The sequence below is a fragment of the Malus sylvestris genome, chromosome 7 (genome assembly GCF_916048215.2).
Source record: "Malus sylvestris chromosome 7, drMalSylv7.2, whole genome shotgun sequence".
NCBI lineage: Eukaryota > Viridiplantae > Streptophyta > Magnoliopsida > Rosales > Rosaceae > Malus > Malus sylvestris.
Genome location: NC_062266.1, coordinates 30,248,158 through 30,272,883, shown reverse-complemented (window position 1 = coordinate 30,272,883; position 24,726 = coordinate 30,248,158). Strand labels below are relative to the sequence as shown.

General features: G+C 37.2%; 5 protein-coding genes across 7 annotated transcripts; 1 reads left to right on the top strand and 4 right to left on the bottom strand.

Moving 5' to 3' along the window:
• Positions 1-431: 431 nt before the first annotated feature.
• On the bottom strand, positions 432-3,930 carry LOC126630432 (uncharacterized). 2 transcript variants are annotated; one of them, XR_007625997.1, is made up of 8 exons: positions 3,500-3,930; positions 3,294-3,399; positions 1,816-2,874; positions 1,636-1,698; positions 1,334-1,554; positions 1,127-1,245; positions 675-995; positions 432-573 (listed from the first exon to the last, which is right to left on the bottom strand). XR_007625997.1 is itself a non-coding variant. In XM_050300566.1 (7 exons), exons 1-7 carry the CDS (start codon positions 3,566-3,568, stop codon positions 887-889), a joined length of 1,746 nt encoding a protein of 581 aa, XP_050156523.1. In that variant the 5' UTR covers positions 3,569-3,930; the 3' UTR covers positions 432-886. The 2 variants fall into 2 exon arrangements, 1 of the variants encoding a protein (XP_050156523.1); XM_050300566.1 differs by having other exon boundaries at positions 432-995.
• Positions 3,931-5,947: 2,017 nt separating this feature from the next.
• LOC126630471 (uncharacterized) lies at positions 5,948-7,059 on the bottom strand. The gene has a single exon (XM_050300592.1). It carries the CDS (start codon positions 6,849-6,851, stop codon positions 6,126-6,128), a length of 726 nt encoding a protein of 241 aa, XP_050156549.1. The 5' UTR covers positions 6,852-7,059; the 3' UTR covers positions 5,948-6,125.
• Positions 7,060-9,310: 2,251 nt separating this feature from the next.
• On the bottom strand, positions 9,311-11,925 carry LOC126630273 (taxadiene 5-alpha hydroxylase-like). Its single transcript, XM_050300366.1, has 4 exons — positions 11,434-11,925; positions 10,622-11,084; positions 9,640-9,833; positions 9,311-9,526 (listed from the first exon to the last, which is right to left on the bottom strand). The coding sequence occupies exons 1-4, from the start codon at positions 11,923-11,925 to the stop codon at positions 9,311-9,313; spliced, it is 1,365 nt and encodes a 454-aa protein (XP_050156323.1).
• A 3,726-nt stretch (positions 11,926-15,651) lies between these two features.
• Positions 15,652-17,376, top strand: LOC126630392 (chalcone isomerase-like protein 2). Of its 2 annotated transcripts, none has more exons than XM_050300507.1 (5): positions 15,652-15,866; positions 16,003-16,086; positions 16,188-16,343; positions 16,582-16,808; positions 17,077-17,376. In XM_050300507.1, coding segments are annotated over exons 1-5 (630 nt in total). In that variant the 5' UTR covers positions 15,652-15,865; the 3' UTR covers positions 17,239-17,376. The 2 variants fall into 2 exon arrangements, with proteins under 2 accessions (XP_050156464.1, XP_050156463.1); XM_050300506.1 differs by having other exon boundaries at positions 15,710-15,860.
• A 4,007-nt stretch (positions 17,377-21,383) lies between these two features.
• LOC126630464 (RING-H2 finger protein ATL74-like) lies at positions 21,384-23,145 on the bottom strand. Its single transcript, XM_050300588.1, has one exon. It carries the CDS (start codon positions 22,178-22,180, stop codon positions 21,530-21,532), a length of 651 nt encoding a protein of 216 aa, XP_050156545.1. The 5' UTR covers positions 22,181-23,145; the 3' UTR covers positions 21,384-21,529.
• Positions 23,146-24,726: the final 1,581 nt, after the last annotated feature.

Here is a 24,726-nt window from a genome sequence, read left to right as displayed (position 1 = left end):
TATAATCAACTTAAATCAGTTAAATCCATAATGCAATGCATTTCCTTCCAATTTTGTTGTGATAAACTAATAGATAATTTACTAAATAAACATCCTGCAAAGTTTCAATAAAAATTTCCAAGTTTTTCTTACAATTTCCGTGGTTTTTATTCAATTTTTATGGATATCGATTATATCCCGATATTTCCATCGAAATTTCCGTGTTTTTGGACTACCGATATTTCTGATATCATCGATATTTTATACCTTGCTTCCAATGTTACCTCATTCTGTCAAATTGGTTAGTAAAATCGTTGACTAGGCTATCCTTTGCTCGAAAATCGGCTTCTTATTTTTGGCTTTAGTTCCATAACAACCAAGTTAACAATTTTTCTGACCAACTTGGCGAAATAAATTGCTTGAGACATGAAATTAAAGCACAAGGGCATCTAAACAAGAGAAATTCTATAATTGATCGTATTGTCACATCTTAGTTGTAAATGAAATTTGGAAGTACTCAAATGCTGGGACGGGAATTCAAGCTTTGGTGCAACGGGCGAGCATACTGTTTTGGCCAACTGGGCTAATCAACGTCTGCAAAGGCAACGAGTACAATTCATATCATTGGCAACAAACTGTTAAGATGTTACAAATTAATTCAGAATTCAGCCAACAAGGAGTGAATTCAAAATAACCTGATATTAGACAACTAGTTGTAATCTGAAAAACGTAACGAAAAATCTCAAGACTTGTCAGTATTCTGCAACTCTAGATAACAGCCGGCAGATGACATACGACCTCCATTCTAATGTTACAGACCCAAACACTCGATGAACATAGCCTCGCGAACCTAATCAACTTAATTAGACAAAGATTGAAGGGAGGAAAAACTGCAGTACAGCAAAGGTCAGAAACAAGGTACATTTGTCGACAACAGGAAGTTGCAAGTCGAGTAAATGGAAGCTGCAGCAGCCCTAACAGCTAATGCCCTCTCTGAGTTATCCAATATCAGTGGTCTGCAAGACAAACAAAAAGATACATGATGAGAAACACCAAATTTGCTTTAGTTTAGAATCATGAGTTGCAATCTAACTTCTAAGCAATTTTTCGAAGAACTCGACTTAGATTTGTGAAAGCAAACGTTTACCTGGAATTATTTTCAGATGTTCCGAAATGTTGAATGCCGGAAGCAGCGTTCCATTGGACAAGTTGCAGGCCCTGGTCACAGTGAAGCTGCATTTCTTTTACTTGGTTCGACCAACCTTCCTGAAATTTAAAACCAGTATGTTCTATAAGAAAAAGCGAGAGATAAACAAACAATGAAATGAATTCAAGGTTTCTTTTTAACACTCACAAGCTGTTCCTCTTCTTCAGAAAGTGCTTTATCCATTTGCTCAAATAGTGGAATCCATCTTGCTCGATGCATGTCTGCAATAGCACATCTGGAAAATCCACGGGCAGAATTTTTCGCGATCTGAGGATCATTCTCCTGATCGGATGAAAATTCTTTTGCCAGCAATGATGGCAAATCTGTAGTTATAACATCTCGTACTCTCTTCCTACTGCGTCGCAATGCTGCAGTTTACAAAATAAATTACATATAAAAACAGGCTCCGTCAACAAGATCTACCATTGATATTACAGAAAGAGCATTACCTGCAAGACGTCCTTTGACGTCTAGAAGAATAAGTCCCAACCACTGAGAAGCAATGGTAGCAGCTGCAAAAGAAAGACGGAAATAAATAATATCAACTATCACAACACTTAAGTATTGATTAACAACGACTTAGACCACTTAAAGTACTGAACATTCAAGATCAAGAGTTAAAAACTGACCTTTAATAGAGAGATAGGATGATGTTTCCTCATTAGACAAAGGGCTGTCATCCTCGGGTGCCTGCATTGATGATGCCAACTTCAATGCTAGAGAATCTTCCTCTCTTTCAGGAATGGAGTGTGACGCAAGACTTTTATCACTAAGCCTCTCTATTGTGGTTCGTTCAACATCCCCTCTTGTATGCTGCCTGCCATCATAGGCAGTATCTGGAAGCTGATATTCATGAGAGAAATGTATCCCGGAATCATTCATATTTTCAATGTCCTTCCTGTTGCAAATTTCACTAGTTCCACTTTTTGGATTGTTTGTTTGCTTGTTTCCCAGGCGGTCATTCTCCAGTCTTTCTAATTTTACAAGCGACTCTATTATTGAACGAACCTGTTTTCTGTTCCTGACATGGTTGATAATCCCAGGGTTCAGGTCATTGAGCAGTCCACTTGGAGCAGCAATTTTCGCAAACCTGTCCACTTGTTCCCTCTTTGCGCGTTCCATCTTCTTCTTGACCTCATCTTTTGTAGTCTTCTTGGGACGCGGTTTTGGCACCGGTATGCCTCCATGAGTGGATGATAGGAAACCATTTTGTTTCATCTCCTTCCACACTTTCATTGGATCTTTCTCTTCCAATGGGCCACTGCAACTCCCACATTCAGAGGCAGCTCTTGCCTTCAAGGAATTGGTGCTTTTATAAGGATAAAATGGATCTTGCTTTTCTGAAATCGTAACATCTTCTGCGTTGAGATCCAATCCAATACCTTTCGCCTTTTCACATTTACTCCGATCCCTAAGCAAGGTGAACTTGTCAACAAAACTCTCGGTGCATTGCTGACTGTTGTCCAGAACCGTACTTTTGGCAATGCACGCATCAGTATTGAGATCAAGTGTAGATGCAGGATTGACTGGTACTGACAATGTTTTACTCCAAGACTTTCCTGCTTGGGAAGCATCGACACCCAAAGTTATAGGAACCTCAGTAACTTGGGACATTCTTTCATCACCAGATCGAAATTGATCAATTGATTCCTTGATTTCCAACAATGTTGAATTATCGGTCTGAATTCCTGTGGCATAAAGGGTAAGAGTTAAGCACTGAACCCCCAAACCACTCCAAATCACAAATCAAAACAACCTCGTGAAGTAACAAATTCACAAAAGACTTTCAAATACAATCCAAATGCAAATCCAACGAAGCTACTTACGACTTAGATTCTTGGACATCTCAGATAAATAATACCTATCCTTGGATTTCAAATGCATTAACTATGATCTGTAAACTCAGTGCAATTTGCACAACTACTTGTAATTGAACAATTTGTACAGCACCATCAAAGCACACGAAACATAAAAACTTAATAGATTTACGAAATAACATTTTAAGCGCCAAATATTGCGAAAAAAACATACATGAAGGGGAGACAACATTCAACACCAAGAAAATCGATACAGCAACAAGAAATTTAAAAAATTTAAAATAACTTACCTTCGGACCGGGACACCGTCATAAGATCTCGCATTTTCGCCCGTTTGCGAGGACCCAGCTCACGTTCTTGTCCCATCTCAGTACTGAATCGCTTCTCCCCAGCAATCTAAAACGACCCAGATATTAAAAACCCGATAAAATGAATCAAACGGAGAACATAAATTCTAAAAATTTAAACTGAGCAGGATTTAAAAAAAAAAAAAAACCTTTGAATCGAATCTGGGAATTGGGGCCGACCCGTCCGAAACTCTCTCCGAATCGCATGGATTCTCCATAACCTTCGAACGCAATTAAAAAACGAAACTTTCAGACCGACCCTTAGAACTGGAAAATTTATCTCATGGGCGCGAAATTTGAAAACTTTCCAACCCTAAACAAAAAGGGTTTGTCCCAAAATGACCAGTCTTCGTTCTTCTGATGAGAAATCAAGAAATGGGAAGGGTGAGGTTGGAGATTTGGATTGGCAGGGAAGAGGGGTTGGTGGGGTTAGGGTTTGATTGGGGGCGCGTAGGAGGACAGATCTCTGGTGGGTATTTTTATTATTAATTCGATTTCGATAATTATCAAATTTGAATTTTTGCAGAGAAGAGCGCGCCCTCTTTCGCTGCTGACTGCGAAGATACAAATGTTGTTTGTTTTAATTTGTGATTAGGGACGAAGCTTTTAAAGATTAAACAACGAAAAACAACGGAAAGGGATCTCTTCGGATCCTTTCTTCCTAATCCAGTAAATCAGGAGAATTCGTACGTTAAAATTTGATCCAACGATTAAAGTTATTATAACTTTTAAAATGTGCTCGTGTTTGTAGTTATTAGATCAAATTTCAATGGTACAGATTCCCTAATTTAGTAAATTAAGAGAAAGAGATCCGAGATAATCTTTTCCACAAACAACGTGAGGGCGTTTTCAAATTCAAACAAAGGTTTTGGGAGCGGAGAGATCTCTGTTTGGTTTGGGCCCAAGAGGGGGAATCATCATGCTTTTCCCACGCGTTTCGGATTGGGGATTGTTTGGTTGCATGGATAGCTGGTCACAATAATTAATCATGTAATCTTGTGTTGGGGTAATGTTTGGTTTTTCTTTAATGAATAAAACTTCATTCAAAGAGACAAACATCTACTACAACCAGTTTCATTACAATCAAATAACGAAGTACGAGAAGCAACGGGAAGGATAGACCTATCCCAAAGCTGCATCATGCATGTTAGGAGTTGATAGGTTGACATTAGCAATGAAATCCGTAACGAAATTAGTCACCTGGTAGATATGATTATACTTAACACAGTAGAATGAGGAAGCCATCCATCGAATATCTTCAATAATTGATCTTAATCTCAAGGGAATGCAACATTTGTTCTAGTCAGCATCAATGACAAGCTTAGGAATCTCCCTCCACACAAATATTGAGAAAAACACTTCTACAGCAAATTTTAAAGCATTTCTCAATGCCAAAGGTTGCGCCATTGGAATAGTATTTTCTCCTCTCTCTCAGTGTTGGGGTTATGTAGATTGTAATAATTAGGACTTTTTGCATCACAACTTTATAATTTTACCTCAAATTGTGTATTTAGCATCCTTAATTATAGTGTATTAAATAATCCTCAAAACAAATGTATTTGTGAGTTAGGTCAATTGGTAAGAACACTTTGTTTGTCAAATTGAACTCAAATTTGAATATTCGCCCAACAAATTATAGTAGTTTAGAATAATTCATCATTCCTTATAAAAGACAAAAATGATCAATAATTCATCATTTCATGATAAAACTTCTCTATCCGAATTACCAATAAATACAAAATCCAAATTGATAAAGTACAAAATACTAAAATTGATTGATTGCGAAAAATTCAAATTGACCACCCAAGTTCAACAAATGATGGCAAAAATTACATTGTTGATTATGGAAAAATCAAGAGATCTGTTTAAACACAGGACGAAAAGATAATATCATAATTTTTTTTGGTAAAAAATAATAATAAATTAATGTTCGGATAAGGGAAAGGGCTAGCAATATGATCCACAATATCTCAAAAGCATTTCATGGTTATCACATATTTGTACAACCCATCACCAATTGCAGCAAGTAAAGTCACAAACAACACAAGTCATGTCTAGAATCCTGATTCTCTTCGTGAGGATCCCGGATATTTATGAATTATATATGTTCGTCGTACATCGTACTGTCAAAAATTATTTTAAATATTTTTATTTAAAATTAAATAAAAACAATACCTGACATTCTCAACAAAATGATCCAGAGAGGATCCTATTGGTCATGTCTAGTCGACCTTAAACTACTTGCAAAAATGTAAGATAATTCCAATCTTGTAGCACAAAGAATGCTTAGAGTATCTCCAACGTAGATGTCAAAATGTCCACATCTTCAATAACAATATATTAATATTTTCCAACTGATATGCCAATTTTTACATGGCATCACTTGGATTGGCAACAAATGTAGTTGCTGTCAAATTTGAATGGTTTAATTTAACATATTAGGTGTAGAACAAAACTTAAAAAAAAAAAAGATCAAAGTACGCCATATGAAAAAATACTTCAAAAAAAGTTTACGAAAAACCTAAATCTTAATTGAATAGACCCCCGTAAATTCAAATATAATTAAACTTATAAACAAACAAACAAATAAAACGAGATTCTAGTAAATTGCTTCCTTCTTCTTGATGAGTTGTACAATTATAAATCATGAACTAAATGATTCAACTTAAATAAATTATTCTCCCTTTTTTCTTGCTTTCTTGTAGGAGGAGATCAATCAATTTGGTATAAATTTACAAATGAGTTGGAAGGGGATGTGAATTAGCATTATTGGGCCTAGGCCTGCAACAACCAACAATTCTTCAGCTGCGATTGGGCCTTCTCCCTGAAACTGCTGACCGGAACCAAACAGAAATGGGTGCAGCCCAAGCCCATACCGAGCCCGAAGCCCGACCCGTTATTGACTTTACTCGTCTTCAACAAGTAACAGGCGGGCCCACTCACCTTCCCCTTCCCCTGCACCACTAACCCCCACGCTTTCGTGATCGCATCTCCTCCGTCATCTTTACCGTTACCCTCACCGCCACCGTTATCGTTGTCGTTCAGTTCTTCAACGAAGATAACGCCGTCGGGAAACGGCGCCGCTCCCGCCTCCCATTTACGTCTGAGCCCGTCCCAATTCTCCTCCTCCACCCGCTTCTCCGTCTCCAGCCTCGGCCTACCGTCCGTACTACTCCTCCCGTACACATTGACCAACAGCGGCGCCTCCCGGAGATTCTGGACGATCTCCACCACCGACTCCCTCATCCACTCATCCAACTTCTCATACGCCACCGCCGCAGCCTCGCTCCCGTTTCCACCGCCGCGCCTCCGCTCCCGCCCCACCGCCTCCAATCCCGCCCGCGCCATCGCGACTACCGAATTTCCTCTTTTCCCCCCGGATCCACGGATCATCGACACGCTCCGATTGGAATAAGGACTGCAAACGCAAAGACTGCTCTGACGGCGGTGATCAAGAACGGCGCTGTTATTACCTCCGAATTGGATTCCAACCGATGCCATCGCAATCACAGAAGAAACTGCGTCGTCCGATCAAAAACCAGTGTTTTCTGAAAACGTTATCTTGCCGCCGACGTCTTTGAATCCCAGTCAGGTTGTTGCTGTGGTGGAAGCTGGAGCTGTTTCTCTTATATACGAGGCGTAGAGCGGCAGAGTTGGAATCCAAATACAAAACTGATGCTTTGAAAATAATTTTCACGTTTCCGAGTCCGGATTGGACTCAAAAGAGTCGGTTAAAAGGGGGACGATTCGGAATTTCCGAATCGTTATTTCGTTCGGCACGAGCGGGCGCGTGCTCGGATGCTCCGTCCCCGCGCGGTGCACGTGGACGCGGGGTTTGAATTCTTGGCGTGGAACGCAGTCTTTTGATCCGGGCCGTTGGTTGTGATGACTTCTTGTCAGATCAAGGGTGTTGGACCTTTTTGTAATGAAAAGGGTGGTTGGACGGGTCCCATCTGGCGACTGGGAGGACGTGGCGCGTTGAAAGTGCATGGAGTTCGGACGCTGGCACGGTCCGGACATCCGCTCCGTGGAAAGCTCGGCCAATGAATCCAGAGATAATTGACACGTTGGCATAGCGGTTGGGATTTATATATCCACGTAGACAGAGTAAATCCACCTGGAATTACGGCACCTGTGTTTTTTATCATTGGCCTCAAACTGTACGACCCCAACATAATTTATTTCTATGGCTGATTTAAGGTTGTGTCCCATGAAATTGGGATCATTGTGTGTCACCGTCATAATATATGTTGGGCTTCGTAATGCCACGTAGTATTTGTCGCGTGTTGTTATTAATATAGAACTCATTTTAAGGCGTTTTTAAAATGATTGAAGTTCATATGGTAAAAATGTTTTTTTGAACTATACTGTAATAAAAATTCAAGTGAATACAAAAGGAAAAGAAAACATTTAAAGTGCTTATTGAAATAACACTTAATGTGTTTTAAAAATCCAAAAATATTTTTGCTAAAACTGGTTTCACTCATTTGAAAAACACATCTAAACGAGCTCATATATGTTGTGATATATATATATATATATAAATGATGAGTTTATACTGTTGATATGAATCATGCATTGATGGAAGGTGGGACTTGCATGAGTTTATAAGAGGTTTGACTACTCCTTATATTACTAATTGATTTTAAGGTGGAACCAAACTCTTTCTTCATATACGTTTTCTATCATCGAATGATGTAACACTGACAATTTAACAAGCATACCAAAAAATTCATCTGAAAAGTAGCTTATGGTTCAACATGTTTGATACAAAATATTCAATCTCTTAGTTTAGACTCTCGCTGAATTCTAATTTAATTGTAACGATATATAACGTAGGTTGAAAGTTCTTAGATTATGAGAGTAACAACGTATATGCTAATTATTACATCACGTTGTGTATCTACCTCTTTAATATCTTGACTTTGGACATGACATATAAAGTTCCCATACGTCAAATGATTACAACACAAGAACAGCATGACAAAATTAAAAACAGTACTCTAATATTGATGTAGTAGTTGAAAGTTGACTCTTGAAAGAAGGCTGCATGTGGGCCAGTGGGTGGGTGCTTCAAGGAATTTGGTCAATCCCCTCAAATAAGACCCATATGATGGACCATTGACGAAGACTTTGAATAAATCAAAGCTCTAAATTATGGCATTAACACATGCATGGTGCCTCTAATATATAAAAAGGGAAATGATAAATACATTCTTTTTATCCTTTCAGCACATTTTTATTTAATTATGTTTGTAGTTTACTTCTAGCTCATTCAGATGTTCATAAATAGATAGGAGTGTATGACAAGATAAAAATGATATGTGATAAGTTAAGAGTGAATTATCTTAATCACTTGACTCTTACGGTTGCGTCTCTTGGCTCATAACTCGATATGGTTATTTTTTATGAAGCTTAACTGGAAGTCCCATGGCTGGGTAGGGCAGTGGTTCACGTCTTATGGGTTCGTCCTGTAAGTTAATTCTTTTAAGTTATATACATATATAACGACTGACTCATATACCAATCTAACCACTAACCTGAGGAAGACATCGTCTCAGAAATAGAGTAAAGAACTGAGGCTCTTCTGTGTCTCTGCACTGTCCGGAAGCAAGGCTCACTCAATGGGGCTTGAGGATTTCTGTATACTTGCAGGTATTTAGTGAGAGCACAGGGACCTCAGTTATATACTATAGGTGATGGTATTTGATTAGGAGTCCTCCCATTAAGTAAACCCTATCAAAGATGAACTTTATCACCGAAGATTACTTGTGCATAAATCAGCTAGAAGAGTTCTAGTTTATCTAAGAATGTATCTGACTTGTATACCTAAGTAATACAACTCCTTATAAGTCTGCCACATAAGATAAAGTTAATCTCCTTATCGTCCCAAAAGACTTTGTACAAATCACAAAGTGTTTGCTCTCAAATAGAACTTACACGTCCTTGATTATTGATGTCTAAGAATAATTCTTAGTTAGGTGATGAATGATGAGCAACACTTCAATTCTTGCAAATTCTATCCCGGGGCATATCCGTGGACCTGCTCCAAATGGAATGTACGTGTACGGTGGATATGATGATTTTGATGAACTCTCGAATCGTGATGGATCAAACTTGTTTGGATCTTCAAATATCTTGTCGTCCATGTGTGTTGCAGATGCCACCCAAAAAACCTGTGATCATAACGTGCGATAAACTTTTGTTCGACGAAGTTCTGAGTTCAAAACTAATACGAGACAATATATCACATGTGATATCAACAAAGTTCTTAGCTCTTGTATAGTACCTTATATCCCTTGGGGATATCAAAGCCATCAAAGGATGTGTCTCTTGAAGCACATTTGAAATTGCCAAAAGCTGGAGGGGTCAATCTCATGAGCTCTTGGGCCACTCTCCATGTGTGCTTCATCATTTGGATTTCACTCCATCTAAGCTTTCCATCATCCCTTGCATCCACAGACTTCACTACTTCTTCCTGCTCTGTCATGGTATATAACGTGCACATCAAATTACTAAACATATCTCATCATGCCAAATATTTATACCGTAACCCAGTTTTTTCAAGTAGTTAAGGTATTCAACCTCATAATATATGTAATATTATACCGCAATTGATTTATAGCAACATATTTGTAATGTTAATAGTTTAATAAGTTAAGAGCATTCTTCATTATTTGTAATGTTATGTAGCAACTTATTCGTAGCTCCACAGTTCAAGAAGTTAAGAATATTTAGTTTTCTTTTTATTTAAAAAAAAAAAAAAAAAAAGCATTCCGTTTAAGGATAATGCTTTTGTGAGTGTCCCTCCCCATGGGGGAATTTACTTGTCCCTTGACTTTCCATTACAAAATTTTACCATCCGAACATTATAATCGAAACATCATTTAAAGATCATATATGCAAAAGATTATTTAATTTGGAGATCTTTTAGTCATTCATATACATAAAACAAGTGAACGGTTTATCATAAAAATGCTACTTGTTACCAAAACCGTTGATTGGTATAACACATATGGATGATCAAACGATCTCCAAATTAAATGATTTTTGACAGATATAACATCTAGAAAATAATAATAAAAAGAATGAACTGTACCAATTATTATATTCATACGGTAAATATTCGTTAATCGTAAGTGAGAGGACACAATCATAATCCTCAGTTTAACATGTAATTTTGTACTGCAACTAATTTGTAGTTTAATAATTCAAATAGTTAAGATTTCACGATGTTTGAAATAATTAATTAGATATCAAAGTTTCATTACCTTGAAGCACCTCACTACGAGTCTTGGGGTCTGTGGAAAGGTGTCTTATAAAAAGGCTGAGGAGAATTGTGGTGGTGTCATGACTACCAATTATCAGAGTGATGAAATTGTCAAGAATCTCCTCCTCTTGGAGAGGCTCACCATCTTCATCTCTCAAACGGAGGAACACTGAGATGATGTCGTTCTTTTGCGAGGGCTTGTTTTTCTCTTCCTTTTGTCGATTTTGCATGAGTTTTGTGAGGACCTGTGATATCCTGGCACGTGCCTGCATGGCTCTGTAAAATATGGTCCCCGGAACGTTCAATGGAACTGCCCACAAACCCTTGGTGGCAATGGTAAAATCTTCAAGCAATGCATCTTTCTCTGGCCCTTCTGGTAGTCCAAAAAACAAACTGCAGGTCACCTTGAATGTTATTTTCTTCATCAAACCCACCATTTGTACCAAATCCTTGCCATCGAGCTCCTGTATAATGATAAGTCAAAAGTTATTAAGTAAATTGCGTTGCATATATATGTTGTCCAATATCTAATAAATAGGGTGTTGGATTTCCGTCATGCGTCATGCATTCGAAACTCTTCATTTCCTAATATAGCATAATAGTTTTGTTACCCTCTCCTTAACAATAATAATTCTTTTAAAAGAAAACTAAGCAAACTGCGTTAGCCCATGACGTTGCAAGTAGAAGCAACAATGCATATCACGTTAACTAGCATTTGGTTGCATCTATTTTGAAAGAGGTTTCGAGTTTGAATATTCCTTCATGTTAATTTTAAACAAAATAGTGTATCAAGGTAGCTAACACATATGTTACCTGAAACAACTGTTTTTGGACTAGAGAATCGATTTCACCCACAAATCTCTGAAGGCTTTCTGGTTTTAAGAAGCTCATCAGTGCATTCCTGACAAGTTTGTGCCTAGACCCTGAAAGCTCAAAGATGCTGTGCTTTCCCAAAACCTTGGCTGCAGTTGCGACTTGGTTGCCTGCAATACCATTGTCACTTCCGCTGAACACAAACCGGTTTCCGGCTTGGCCAGTAAAAACCACTGTTTTGGAGCCCATGAGTGAGGTTTTGAACACGGGTCCATACTTGCGGATTCGGGTTTGGATCCACTCACCAGTTTTGTCCTGCTTTTGTGCCTTAATGAAGCTTATGGACTCACCAATGAGAGGAAGACCAAATGACCCTGGTGGAAGCTTCTTGCCCAGGGAAGAAGATGAAGTTTTAAACTTGAAATATCCAGCAAAAATGGCTATTAGGGTTAATGCTGAAACTGTGATAAACTGTAGTAAAGAGAGTTCCATTATTAATGTTTACTGAATTGAAGAAGATGGTTAGGGACATGATGTAATATATAGGGCTACTAAGTTCCGTAAACCTTTGCAGTTCAAGCAGTTAAGAGTGCTTAACGCTACGCTCCAAGTAAGTCCCGTTAAGGTTGAATTTTTAATAAGCATATGATGTGCATGTTAATATATATATGAGAAGGTCGTCAAGCATAAAAGAAAGAAACTAAAGAGCCTTCTACTTGTATTTTACGTAAGTTTGGCAAGGAATAAAGTTGGAAATCTCATGCCAGAGATACCAATGCAAATGATCCAATAATATTGTCCATTTCACTTGTCTGCCATCGATGATGATTTTCAGAAAAAAAAATTTTGACACCTTAATTGTCATATATATGTCATGATCGTATGGCACTACTTTGTTTACATCACCGATGATCATTGGTGCAAACAACGTTTGATAATGTACATTTGAAATCATGTTAAATGATATTAATATTGTTTTAATAGAGTTAGAACTAGATTGGGGTTGTATTTTTTACAAAACTATTTTTATTATGCTGTGAAAAAAAAATGCAAGTGTTGATAAATTATAATGCTAAAAGTGGGTTTAGCAAAAAAAATGGGGGTACGATTACCAATATGAAAGTTTTATTAATTGGTATTGTTCAATTGCCTCTTCTAAAAAAAACGTTTTTTTAGAAGCATGTGTAGAGCTGTTTATGTTTTCTCTTATTTTGGACCCATGAATTTGAAAAGAAAAAAAAAACATTTTTTTTTCATTTACCAAAACAAAAGTAAGGCCTCAACTTTTCTAAGAACCTGCTTTAAAAAAATTTAAGTAACGTCAAACCAGCCCTTAGTCACATACTCGTTTTATATTTAGATAAATTTCAATTCTTATACCGTATCGTATCTGAAATTTTCGCTCCAAATAAGTTGCTTCATTGGAATTTTAAGGGATCAGCCCGCCATTTGGCAATGCTATTGGGCTTCTGTTATAATGTGGAGGCCTATCTAAGGATGGGCCCAATGAGGGAACATTTATCTTGGATTGTACGAAAATTTGCCAAGGAATAAAGTTGGAAATCTCATGCTTCGGCCAGAGATACCATTGCCAAGGCAAATGATCCAATAATATTGTCCATTTCTCTTGTCTGCCATCGATGATGATTTTCAGAAGAAAAAAAATGACACCTTATTTGTCATATGTCATGATCGTATGGCACTACTTTGTTTACATCACCGATGATCATTGGTGCAAACAACGTTTGATCATGTACATTTGAAATCATGTTAGACAATATTAATATTGTTTTAATAGAGTTAGGACTAGATTGGGGTTACTGTGTTTTTTTCAAAACTGTTCATGTTTTGCTTTGAGAATAAACAGCTGTAAAAAAGGCCGGTAAGTGTTTGGTAAAAGTGCTTTTAGCAAAAAAAAGATGAGGGTAGAATTATCAATGTGAAAGTTTTATTAATTGGTGTTGTTCATCTGCCTCTTAAAAAAAATCTTTTTTTTTTAGAAGCATGTGTAGAACTGCTTCAGCTATTTTGGACGCATGAATTTGAAAAAAAAAATTTTATTTTTCATTTACCAAATACAATTAAGAGTCTAAATTTTTTAAGAAGTTGCTTTTAAAAAAAACTTAAGTAACCTCAAACTAGTCCTTAGTCAGGTAGTCATTTTATAATTGGATAATTTCAATTTCTATAAGGTATCGTATCTGAATTTGTCACTCCAAATAAGTTGCTTCATTGGTATTGTTAGGGACCAGCCGATTCAGCCCGCCATTTGGCAATGCTATTGGGCTTCTGTAACAATGTGGAGGCCTATCTAAGGGTTGGTATGGGATACCAAACTAGCCCAAGGATGGGCCAAATGCGGATACATTTATCTTGAAGCGTGGGCTACCATAAAATCGCACACAACAATATTGTTGCAATTGGTAGGTCATAGGTGCATGTAAAAAAAATCAAATTCTAATCCATGTCCAAAAATAAAATAGAAAAAAATAAAGGGTACGATTGAAAGTATTTTAAAAAGATAGAAAACATTTTTAGAGAAATTATGTGTTTCTTTCATGAAGCACTTTAAGTGCTGCTTTAGGATTCACTTACGTTTTTACTAATGATCGGTTCCAAAAATATTTTCACTAAAAGATTTTTGGTTATTTTAAAAATACTTCCAGACGAAATCAAATATATTTTATATCCTATTTGCCCTTCTGTTCACAGGAAGGTGGACGGTATATGATGTTGATTCATAAGGACGGGTAGGTAGACCGTAGAAGGAACGGTCGACGCAAAACTTGAACTGTTGCACACGTGGGTAGCTGGAGGCCCTCCAACTAAATTCTTAATTGAAAAGGTAGTAAATATTGAGGACTTGTTAGCAAATTTTGGAAAAGAATATGGACTATGAAAAGTGGCTATCTTGGTACCTTGCAAACCAAGTGACACACTCTTGGTGTTAATGTATCCATGCATGCTGTATGGAAATTGGGAGGATAAATCTCACAATCCATTTCTTATGAAGCACATTTTGAATAGTTTGAACTCATTTTATGTCTTCTTTTATAAGTATAAAAGTAGAGAGGGATGCGAACTCGGAACATAGGGTACAAAGATGAATGTTTTTAACTAATTACAAGCTCCTTACTAGCTCATTGCATGCTCATTTATTGGCATAAGTAATCCAAATCATGGAAAGTTTATCATATAAAACTAAACATAATCATAAGGTATAACTGGTAGATTTGCTATGACGTATAACATAAATAAGCAATGTCGATGCAAATTTCTGTCATATCTAGTTTTGATGAAAATGCACTTGCAAAACAATCAACACATTTAATCAAGGACCTAAGCCTCACCTGCCCACGAGGTGGGGGGGGGGGTTAGGCCAATGGATCTCCAATGCATAAGTTAGTTTATCTGAGAAGAGTAAAGTGTTTAGGGCTTTTAGGTATAGCAAAAGCTTACCGAAATTTGGTAGAATATGGGGTATATATAGGAGGAGAGAGCCGGCCATAGTGTTAGGGTTTTACCCTACACATGGCTGCATCATATTGGTCAAGGTTTATGAAGAAATATTATCAAGATATTAAATAGGAAATAATATAATGAGATAATGGAGTAATTATCCCTAATTGATTTAAATAAAGATTACTTATTTGAATGAAGTCAATCTTCAATTGGGAATATATTAAAGATAGGATTTGGGTAATTAATCCTTATCTTTAATGTTTTGACTTTTCTTTACCAATGGCAGGTGAGTTGTGTGCAGTCGTATTCAACTGTTGGTGACCTTCAGGGGTGTGAGCTGCGCGTGGGAGTATCTGAGGAGCTCGCCCACTTACTGAGGGCAATCTTGTCTTTCTTAAGCAAAAATTCATGTGTAGCCTCTAGAATTATTTGAATTATTTTATGCTCCACAAGCAATTTATGTGTTTTAATGCGAGTGAATTGGTCATGACATGTGTTCGTATTCCACTACCATACAAAAGACCCCAAATTATCTAAATTTCTAATCAAATTTGGGTTAGACATTGGAATTTTTACAAGGGTAGTGCTATCCACACACCATTTTTCACCTTCTACACATCTTTGTTATTTTTTTCCAATTTATTCAATCCGACGATCGAAAATTAAAAGATATATGTAAGAAGTAAAAATAGAGATGTGAATAACACCATCATTTTCTCAATTGCAAAGTTAAGTTGGAGAAAGTGAGATGTGATCACAAGCTTTAACAACCTCCACAAGAGTACCACCTACCACTTGGCCAAGACTGGAAGGCAATTGTCAGCTGAAAATCTCACACCCCAAGATATATACAGCCTTCAAACATCAGTTACATGCAATTTCATTGTTTTTTCAGACAAACATTTCCACCTCCTCCCTCCATCTCCCCAGCTTCCTGCTAATCATACCCCCAAATCACAAAGCCAGTAAGAGTAAGAGCTCCCTGCCTCTCTGCTAAATTGCTAATCATACCCCCTCTAATGCTTATTATCCCATTTATTTTTCATTTATTTTTTATATTTTTTTGTGGATTTTTCATGACTAAATTTTAATCTTTGTGTTTTGCAGTGGGCACTGAAGTTGTATTGGTGGATGAGGTCCCTTTTCCTTCTAAGATCACAACCACCAAGCCTTTATCTCTGCTGGGTCAAGGTAAAGCCTTCATCTTATACATGCTAATTAATTACATATCTGGGTTTATTAAGTTAAGTAAATCAAAAAAATTACTGATGGGTAAATTGGGATTTTTACAGGAATTACCGACATAGAGATTCACTTTCTTCAAATTAAGTTCACAGCAATTGGGGTTTACCTGGATGCTGAAATTGTGTCACATCTTCAACAATGGAAGGCCAAAAAGGCAAATGAACTTGCAGAAGATGATGACTTCTTTGATGCTCTTGTTTCTGGTAAAGTTTCAATCTTTAGCTTTCATATTTTATTTGGCTAATACCAATTTGATAAACGCGTGTCATGCTAGTTGGTCAGGGTAGTGTGCCGTACAGTTTTAAATTAGAGTAGTTTAAAATATCTGTCGTCGGTCAGCGTAGTGTGTCGTGCTGCTCTAAATTAGAGTAATTTAAAATATCTGTCTGAGTTGTAAGTTAACCCAATTCGTCCCTTGATCGAACTGTGTGTTGCATGTAGCTCCTGTCGAGAAATTCATTAGGGTTGTGGTGATCAAGGAGATCAAAGGGTCACAATATGGAGTGCAGCTTGAGAGTGCAGTGAGGGACAGATTGGCAGCTGATGACAAATATGAGGAAGAGGAGGAGGAAGCCTTGGAGAAAGTTGTTGAGTTCTTCCAATCAAAGTACTTCAAGAAGGACTCCGTCATCACATTCCATTTTCCTGCAACTTCTAACACTGCTGAGGTACAGAATCATGTTACATCGGAAACTTGACAAAACAATATACGATATAGGAAAACTAACGAAAAATCCTTAAAAACTTTAGTTTTAATGAAAAATGACAAATAAAGGTGTAAGTGAATGGTACCAGAAAAAGGTAAAAATGTCATTTTTTGTTAAAAGTGAACGGTATCGGAAATGTTTCGTTAAAACTTTTGATATAAATTGCGGTGGTTAAAAATCGTTTCTAGCTGTTGTTTAATTTGTACCTCGTACTTTTGTGTGGATGCAGATTGTGTTTAGCACTGAAGGGAAGGAAGAGTCGAAGATCAAAGTGGAGAATGCAAATGTGGTGGAGAATATCAAGAAATGGTATTTGGGAGGGACGAGAGGGGTGTCTCCGTCGACCATCTCCTCCTTGGCCAACACTCTCTCGGCTGAGTTGACCAAGTGAGTCGACTAACTGAATCTGTAGTTCTGGGGATTTGAAATTGCAAGGCTCTTTTTGAAGTTTGTTAAGTGGAAAAACCTGCTGTTTCTTGTGCTGTTTTATGTAATAAAATCAATTATATATAGAGTTCTGGCTGTTCAATGTCTCATGCTTATGGAAAACGGATTGAGATCCTCTCCGGATCTCATACTCTGGAGCCTCCGAACCAAGTAATCCAGACCGTTTAATTTAAGTTTTACAGTTCTCATTAGTCATCGAATAGGCTCACCTAACACATAATCTCTCTCTCTCTTTTGAACGCTCTGGATTGCCTGATTCATGGGCTCTGGAGTGTGAGATCTAGAGGTGATCTCAATTCATGAAAAGCATACATGAAAATGGGTTATTAATTTGAAATACTGTCACAGTGACGTACCTAATATAGGTAAATCTCTCTCGTGAAGGAGAACTAGATCTTCACCATTGAAAATGACTAATCCATCCTCTATTTGTCCTCAAACCTCTTAAAATCTGATGATTAATATCAAGAAAACTTATTGGTAGCACATTGTTGATCATCTTGCTTATAGAGGTCGAATAATATGATCACTAATACGAATATAACATTGTTGATTAGGAAATGGGCCGGGCTTCTGGGCCTAAATCCGTGTTCGGGTCGGGCTTGAGTTGGACTATTTTGGGCCGAGCCGACTTCAGTTTCAAAGTCTCAGCCCCACCTGCCTTATACGGGCCGAGTTGGACCTTGGACCAAGTCCGACACGTGAGCCCAAGAATTAACTTCTGTTTTTTTATATACAATGATTGTTAATAAGGATGATTTTGGCTAAAGCCAAGAGTCAACGATAATTAGGTATTAAACTCGATGTTCAAAGGCAAACTTGATACTTTCCAGTCCTCCACCTACGAATGCAGAAAAATATCACTATATCATAAGACTAATGACAAGATTTAATTCATTATCAACCATATCCATATGATCTTCAAGACTTGAATACAAATCGGCCTACGAGTATAGAAAAATATCACTACATCGCGTAATACTAATGACAAGATTTAATTCATTACCGGATAGTCAGTAAATTGAGCACATCCCAGTGAATACACAAGTATTGTCCCATGGTAGTAAGGAGCCGGCAAAACTAGGTTGTCTCTGATTGGTTGGTTCATGCGGCACTAAAGCTAGGAAGATAGAAACTAAACTTAATGGAACACCTCGTAGTCATGCTACTACATGCAAAAGATAAGCCACCTCCTGCCAATTCCTAATATGGTCGGACCAGAAAATACAACATAAATTCCTAATATAAATTTCAAAATTAAAACAAGTAATTTATGAACTTATTTCTAAAAAGGCTTTTGAGCCAAAATGGTGCGTCAAATTGACATAATTCATCACTTTGGTCTCTAATGTTTGAAATCGACAAAAGTGGTTCCTGAGTTTGTCCACCATTAATCATTTTGGTCATTCCGTGAAAAATTAGTTAAATAAGGATCAAAATGACAAAAATAACCTCAATTTATTAAGTAATGGGCCAAAATGATTTGACAAAAATAGAGAATATTATTTTCATTTATTTTATTTAATGAATTTTATTTTTACATACAATCCAAAATAATTGATGGTGAACGAACCCGAGACCATTTTGACTAAAAAATCTTCTAAAAATACGCATTCTAACAAATTCCCTCTTCCTAAATAAAAGAATACAAATCGTCCATGACAACACAACTCACTAAATCCACTACCATACGAACAAGGATCCAATTGGTCATACGTGACGAGCTTTAGACGTACCTTATCGGTACGTTTCATGTCCTTTATTCGATGTACTGATCATATATGGCTAGTGGACATAGTATTGCACACTTTTAGTGCACACCTAAAAGAAATAGAAAAACTAATAAAAAAAATACTTGAAAACTTTAAATTTTAATGATAAGGACAAAATAAAGGGTAAATTGAATAATACTAGGTTTGACTTTTTAGTGTAAAAATGTGGTTTTTCGTTAAAGTGAACAGTACTGTAGGCTTTTCGTTAAAATTCCCAAAAGAAATTGCCACGAAGGATTGAAACCCAAGTCTATAATATACATTGTTTTCAAAAGTAACTCTGATCCACCTACTTAACTTTGTTATATTATTTAAGGACATTCTATTGTTAAATTTAATAATTTATCGCATATAAACACCGATAAGTAACCAGTATTTCATAATAGCGTTCCTCGAGTTTCAATACCAAATATTGACTTGGCAGTAAATTAATATTTTTTTTTTTCAATTGAAAGGGTAGAGAATTTCATTCCTTAAAAGAACCAAGTCAATATATGAAAGTAGTGCAACAAAAGGCTGAAACATCAGCCAAACAAGCCAATACACTCTTCAAGAAGAGGATCAGTGATGAGGTCTGGTGGTTCCTCAAACCATGAACAAAGTGAACCGCTGAAGAGGGTAGTACAAAGGCTTGGCGACGCATATGAGTAGGAAAAGCTTCAGTGATCCCAGTCATTAACGCTTTAACGTCCTCCACAACAGGCCCAACATGAGACATATCTAGTGAGGGGATGGGTAGTAATCTTTGGAGATAGGTACGTTTGATATCAATCAGGTTCGAAAGAAGAGGGGATGATGGTCCAGTGATAAAATGATGCTTAAGAAGATGCCCTCAACTCCCCATTGCTTGAAAACATGGGTTTGAAATGAGGTAGTGCAGGAATCAAACTGCTGACTTGTGGGCAAAGAAAAGGTGAAGAAAGGGGGGAAAAAGAGAGTTCGTGATTCCATTCTGTGAGCACAGAAATGATGATGCCTTTTCCTTGTGTTCCATATACAATTGCCCATCAAATCAAACAGGGAAAATGCGGCTAAGGAAAGGAAGAGGATCCTCTCCTGAGCTCAGGATGGGGATCCTCTTGATCAGCCTATTTGGGCCGTTCAAATTTAATTCAACGACTCCAAACAGAAGGGTTCTTTAAAAGTTATAATAATTGCAACCGTTGGATTAAACTTAAACGATTCAGATAAGCTGGTCCTGATGATTCCCATCCTGAGCTCAGAAGATGATCTTCTTCCCTAAGTAAACATGCATATGTTTTCATTAGCTTCCATTTATGTACCTTATAACTTTTACTATTGATTTTCTACAAATGAGGGAGGGAGATTTACACTTGAGACGTCTTTTAACATCACGAGGAGGATTAACACTAGACTTATCACATTGAAATATAAAATAAATAACACCAGACCAGTTCTAAAAATAATTTTTTTGTTGTGATTTGAAATTGAAACCTTTTCATGGGACTTGCCCAAGAATAGAATTTACACCTTTAGAGCATCTCTGAAGGTGTTGTCAAATCTTAGGCGGAAATGCCTCTATGCATGTTTCAAAAATCTTTCCAACAGAAGTATTATTTGCTGATTGGATATGAAGCTTCTGTGATTAAGAATTAAATTTGACATCAACATTAAATTTATTTTGGGATAATGTTAGGGAGACTAAATTTTGGAAACTAAAGGACATGGAAGTTGATAATTGGTTTACTACTTAAGCGTTGATTAACGTGCTCAATCATATTGGTGACACATCATTTGGTTTGCAAGTTTAGTTTAGAAATTTAGTTTTCCTAATATTACCCTTTATTTCGTGTTAGTTTAATAGTGAATTCCTTATTCTACTAAAATTTCAGCAAATAAAAATTTTGTTTCAACAATTTTTTTAATAAATTCAACCATTTAAAGCTCTTCGTTAATAAGAAAATAATATTTGACAATATGATTGAAGAAACCCAAAATTTGACATAAGACTTTAGATTACCACATCAATTATTAATTATAATTTGACATTCCCATGTACAATAGAGAACCTTACGAGGATGCAATTATTACGGTATCTGATTAACCAATCATACACTGCTATTCGTATTAACTTAAGGACAAGGATTGACTGCCCTCCACTTTTGGTGCCCTCCTTGTGCTCTCATGTTTGCGTGGTCACGGTTAAGCCACGTCAACATTTTATATTACTATTCATTTTCGTCTTATTATATCTATAAAAAAACAAAATAAAATGTTGACGTGGCTTAACCGTGACCACACAAAACAGGAGGGCACGGAGAGGGCACCAGAAGTGGATGACAGACAATCATTGTCCTTAACTTAATCATATTACAATATGATTAGCTTATAATACTAAAAGAAGTATATCAGGATACATGAAAGTACATTGCCTAGCATCTCATACAACTAAAATTTACCCTTAATCCACAAATACAATACAAAAATATAGCATTCTACAAGCTAGCCAGCCTCATCAACAGAGACTGTCACATCACCTTGTCCACCTGAGGATACATTTCCAGCATGTCTAGCACCACCGTCACCAACATTTTCGGCCGAATCCGAACTGCCCGCAGCCGGCGGCTCAAGCAACGAATGGCGGCAAGTCGGGCACGACGAATGTGACAAAAACCATGTGTCAATGCACCTGGCATGAAATCCGTGGTTGCATTTCGGCAGCAGCCTCACTTTCTGCCCGTCCATAAATTCTCCAAGGCAAATTGGACAATCCGTGGCAGCTATATTTAGTCCAGTCCCATATATCACGATGGGAATCCGACGCAATATGCTTTTTTTAAGCCCGGTGACCGCCAACCGCGCCGCCGTCTCGTCTGGTGTCTCAGGAGAGAACCTTCTGCTGCATCTCAGCGCACACCGGACTATTGAGTTTAGTCCCAATGCAAATATCAGAGCGCACAGCAAGGCTGCCAGGATGATGACCATGTTGCTGTCAAAATTGGCTTCATTGGCGTACGCACCACGTGTCCCGCTCCCATTGGATTCATTGGCGTGATTGCCACGTGTCCTGCTTCCGCTGGCTGGTGATGCTGGTGTCGTTGATATTGGTTCTAGAAGTAGGCGGTGTGGACGGTGGTGATGAAGAGATGCCATTGATTGATGAACTTTTAAGAGTTGCTTCAATGCACCAAAATTAAGAGCAGCGACTTGTAGTTCAGTTGGTTAACAGAATTTATTTTGTGCTATTGAAGTTTCAAGCTCGATTTTCTCCTCTTCAATATCACTTATGTCAATTAAAACGTACAATATAATTGGTTGAGAGCATTAAACTCAAGCAACATGAAATTATGAGTTCAATTTCCGCTCTCCCCTAAGATCGCTTGCATCAGTTCACCGAAACTAAGAGAACCCAATTTCCTCTACTTGAAGATAAGGCAAAAGATGGTACCTTTTTGGTGAAACTAGGCAAATAAGCTTGGAGTTTGACGTCTCCATGGATTTTTGGCGCCAAATCGAACGACAAAGGAGACTGAGAGGAGGGAATTCATCCTCCCCATGTACAGGGCAAAGCTTTCTCTTATTTTCTGCTCCACTCTAGCTAGCTGAGAGAGAGAGAGAGAGAGAGAGAGAGAGAGAGAGAGAGAGAGAGAGAGGCCTTTAGGGGTTACTAGTAATTTCTGGAAGGATTCCAATTAGATAAAAGGACTTTCAAGAAAGCATATATAGATGGTGCCTGTGAGACTGATGAGGGAAGAGGTGGTGAATATTAAAAAGGCTGAAACTTTTAAGGTAAACTATCACTTTTGCTAATAACCCGATAACCCTTTTTTCCTCAGAAGAACCACCCCAAAACTCTAAAAGGACATGGATGAAGATTAAGAAAACTCAGAGGCTCAAAGGTTGAAGCTTGTTCTCCTTTCCTTTTTCATTTCTAAAGAGAGAGAGAGAGAGAGAGAGAGAGAGAGAGTTGGGTGTTTTCTGCAGATTTGTATGAGTTATAGAGACGTTTTTGTAGTATTTGGATTGTATGTGGCTGAGGGGATTACAGATAGGAGGATGCCAAATGAGATTCAGATGGTTGTCCTTTCAAATTCCAGTGTGTGCATTATTGTGGTTAGAGAAGTGACATGCAGTGCAGAGGATTAAAGTGTAGAATAAGGTAGAGGGAAAGGGTGGTGCTTTAATTAGCAAAAGTAATCAAAATATAAAGTTAAAATATTTGATTACTGTTAAGAGGCCAAACGATTCGGATAATTTAAATTGAATCTGACGGTTTTTATTAACTCATTCTGTTGGTTTTCTTCATACAAATTAAGGATTCTGATTCTTTTTTCACACAAACGACATGTCTAAATTTTCTGATCCTTTGACTGCGGATACTAAGGTCTGGAGAGAATCCAAAATCCTTGATCCCACCTAATCTTAATTTAATTGTGTGTCTAAAAAGAAAGAAAAGCTCTTATTCCAAGCACCAAGTCCTTCTCCGACTCCTTCACTCTGCTTTCTTTTATTGAAAAGTCCAATCATTGTTTCCACACTTAGCCGATGTTAACAAGCAATTGTTGAGATAATGTTAGTGCTAATGTCGACATTTGCTTGCAAGTTGCATATTAACAGACGATTAACAATCAATTTGTTGTGTAATAATACTCAAAGAAGTTAACCCCCACTTCTAATTAATTAATGTTAAGTTGGTACAATATTATCTCTCTCATTGTTCGTGGATTGGAAACAGATAAATTTTAGTCAATTCTCATATGATTTATTGTAGACTAAATTACGTATTCTCTACTAACAATTGTCGTCCATTAAAAATTTAAAATCATACTCTTCTTCAATAAATGAAAACCGAATGTCGTTAGCTCGTATTTGCATTGAAAATCAATTCCAACTAAAATTTGGAACTCAAATTATAACCATTGACATATGATCACTTCTCATTGCATTAAATTTGACCAAGTAATTGGCTTCTTTACCCATCTAGTAAATGTCACCACAGTAATTTGTTAGACAAATACTTAGAAGATTCTCTCTTATCTCATTGTTTAACGTTAATTTTCATGCAAAAAATATGACGTGATAGATAATTCATAGACAGTTTTACCTTTGAGATAATCTACTATAACATTTTTCAAATGGTAAATCATAAAGTTTCAACATTAATCATTCTCTAGTCTTTTCAGTCAAGTCCAAATTTGGGGAAACCTTGTCATAAAAAATGAAGGGTTGGATTCCCATTCTTCTTTCCATATTTTGACAATGACATGTTTATTTTACCAAGATTCTTGTGACCATGAGTAGTGCACGTGAGAGGCACGTGAAAATCATGTGGCTCATGATTCATGCTGTCGTACAAAAGACTTGGGATGGAGAATTAAGGAAGGGGATGGGTCCACACACTTATAGTCCATGTGTCCAAATGGGCCCTCAAAATTCTAGGGCTATACACCTGTATGTATATGCCCGGATTGATTAAGCCCATACACTCCCATCAACTTCTTAAACGACCACACAGACTTTCCCAGCCACCCCCCCCCCCCCCCGCCCAACCCAATTCTTCACATCATTGATTAGGTGAACATGTGGAGCAGCTTTAACCAAACAAACTAGCTAGCTTCTCACGCATGAGATGAAGAATGTTGGACCACGTTATTTGGAGAATATTTTTTTATAAAAATACAACTTTTTGTATTTTAATT

Bases quoted from the DNA above. Each gene is read 5' to 3' on its own strand.
- LOC126630464 (XM_050300588.1), bottom strand. From the start codon at position 22,180: ATGGCATCTCTTCATCACCACCGTCCACACCGCCTACTTCTAGAACCA.
- LOC126630392 (XM_050300507.1), top strand. The intron at 16,087-16,187 runs GTAAAGCCTTCA...GGATTTTTACAG, and splicing joins TTTATCTCTGCTGGGTCAAG to GAATTACCGACATAGAGATT. The intron at 16,344-16,581 runs GTAAAGTTTCAA...TGTTGCATGTAG, and splicing joins CTTTGATGCTCTTGTTTCTG to CTCCTGTCGAGAAATTCATT.
- LOC126630273 (XM_050300366.1), bottom strand. From the start codon at position 11,925: ATGGAACTCTCTTTACTACAGTTTATCACAGTTTCAGCATTAACCCTA. The intron at 11,085-11,433 runs GTAACATATGTG...ATCATTATACAG, and splicing joins TCCAAAAACAGTTGTTTCAG to GAGCTCGATGGCAAGGATTT. The intron at 9,527-9,639 runs GTACTATACAAG...TTATGATCACAG, and splicing joins ATATCCCCAAGGGATATAAG to GTTTTTTGGGTGGCATCTGC.
- LOC126630471 (XM_050300592.1), bottom strand. From the start codon at position 6,851: ATGGCATCGGTTGGAATCCAATTCGGAGGTAATAACAGCGCCGTTCTT.
- LOC126630432 (XM_050300566.1), bottom strand. From the start codon at position 3,568: ATGGAGAATCCATGCGATTCGGAGAGAGTTTCGGACGGGTCGGCCCCA. The intron at 1,699-1,815 runs GTCAGTTTTTAA...TTTCTTTTGCAG, and splicing joins ATCCTATCTCTCTATTAAAG to CTGCTACCATTGCTTCTCAG. The intron at 1,246-1,333 runs GTGAGTGTTAAA...TTTAAATTTCAG, and splicing joins CTGAAGAAGAGGAACAGCTT to GAAGGTTGGTCGAACCAAGT.